The 1,870-nt window shown below is 34.5% G+C and overlaps 1 protein-coding gene across 1 annotated transcript in view; it reads right to left on the bottom strand.

The window, feature by feature from the left end:
* The window catches only part of LOC107579183 (RNA-binding protein with multiple splicing), a gene marked incomplete at its 5' end in the record, with an annotated part of 1,486 nt that extends 873 nt beyond the window's left edge, over positions 1 to 613 (bottom strand). Inside the window, 3 exons of the mRNA XM_016265043.1 lie at positions 208 to 246; positions 382 to 459; positions 604 to 613. Coding sequence (XP_016120529.1) covers positions 208 to 246; positions 382 to 459; positions 604 to 613 — 127 coding nt within the window. The remainder of the gene's footprint in view (positions 1 to 207; positions 247 to 381; positions 460 to 603) is intronic.
* Between the last annotated feature and the right edge of the window lie 1,257 nt (positions 614 to 1,870).

Genomic DNA, 1,870 nt, shown 5'->3' with positions numbered 1-1,870 from the left:
ACACACACATTTATGCAAAACAAAGTGACAAACAACCCATGAATGTACATTCATACAAATTTATAACTTTGGGTTTTATCAGAAATTTCCAGGTACATTTTTTGGTAAAGTTAAACTGGACATTTGTTCGATTAATCCATGTGTGTGGTCTTTAAATCGGGAGAAATAATAAATATCCCACTGACAGGAAATAAGTTTCAACTTTACCTGTTTTGAGGTCAGCTTTATGAGAGATCCTTCATATCCCTATTTAATAAAAGACAAATTAAAAAATAAATCTGAAGAAAAATTCAACTAATCAATTCTTAATCTAATCACCATATCCAAAAAAGGTGGACTAACAAAACTCCCAGCTTTTTTCTTTCGGCTGATGTCTCTTACCTTGAAGGGTCTGAACAGCAGGTAAAGCTCACGTGGTTTGATGTCAACAGGCAGCCCGCTGACAAACAATGTTCGTACCTAGAACAGGGAAATGCCTAAATGACATCAGCACACAAACGACTGACAGATGTCAAAAAAGCAGTGACCTCTGACCTATGAGTGCCATGTATGGTCTGATAAAAGTGCACCTGAAAAGGAGAAATAGGAATCATTTAGAACTACCTTTGATTGTCTCGGTCACTTCCTACTGTGTCAGAATCTCCCCGTTTGTCTGCAAAATTTGCTATTGGAGACTGAATGTGTTCAGATCAAATCATGAGATTGTGTTAGTTTAGTGAGCAGAAGTGTGTGCGTGGTGATCAGGTGTGTGTGTGACCCTAAGCATGGATGCAGAAACTATTTATTATTGCTCCAATGTGAGTGGAAGGTAGAAAATCTCATTAACTCGACAAATTAATAGGATGGATCAAATGATATTACAGTGAAAAGAGCAAACGGCGATCAAATAAAGAATAAAATAATCATTGAAGTATGAACACATGAAACTGGCACTCGACCTCAGAATTCCAGAACACATTTTATCCAGCAAAGAATCTCAGATTCTAGAGTTACTCAAAAAGCAGCGAGCATTTAAAAACAGATGTAGCAACTCTATACAGATCTAGTGGGGAGAAGAGAAAGATTGGAGGAAGGACACAGTGTGCTATGACCTTTTACGGAAAAGAGAGAGAGCGAGAGAAAGGACTTCGGTTCAGCCTGACCCATCACAATCTCCAAACGCTTCAGAGGTGAACAACCGGAATCCGAAATCTCACAAAAAATAAAAATAAACATCCAGCTCACATTTTACCAGAGAACCAATTGAAAATCTTTTAATTTTATTTTTTTTTAAACTGTTTTTGCATTAAAATATTAAGAATTCTCAAATTGTTTGGGGAGTTCTTTCGTTCTATAACTTATTTTATTTTCAAAACCGAATCTCAGTGACGTCAATGAATTACAGCAATTTCTCTCTTAGAGTTAGTGGATATTAAAATTATTATAACATTCTCTTTTGTAACACCTATTATACCAGAGCAGATTGTCAATAAAAAGGTACTTTGTCTGGCAGAGTAAAAAACAAACAAAAAAAACAGTAGCAGCAACAATAATATTTAATAGCCCTGCATTATTTAATTCCAATCATTCTCAATTACACACTGTTAATAAAACAGTATTTTTTGCCCATGTAGAGATAAATAATAATAACTATAAATTCAAATACAATTGTAATTTAAACTGTCACAACGCAAAAATTAATGATCATTAAGCAAAATATATAAATATATATTTTAATGTAGTTTATTTGATATGACCTAGACATACATTCTGCACAAACAAGAATATCAAAATACGACTAGTTCTTTTTTTTTTTTGCGGTGGGGCGGGGGAGTTATGGACATGTACTGCAGCTAGCACCATGGTATTCTTTTAACATCATAATGCCACG

Source organism: Sinocyclocheilus grahami, unplaced genomic scaffold (assembly GCF_001515645.1).
Source record: "Sinocyclocheilus grahami isolate Dianchi unplaced genomic scaffold, SAMN03320097.WGS_v1.1 scaffold15109.1, whole genome shotgun sequence".
Lineage (NCBI taxonomy): Eukaryota > Metazoa > Chordata > Actinopteri > Cypriniformes > Cyprinidae > Sinocyclocheilus > Sinocyclocheilus grahami.
This window is presented reverse-complemented; position numbering and strand designations above follow the sequence as displayed.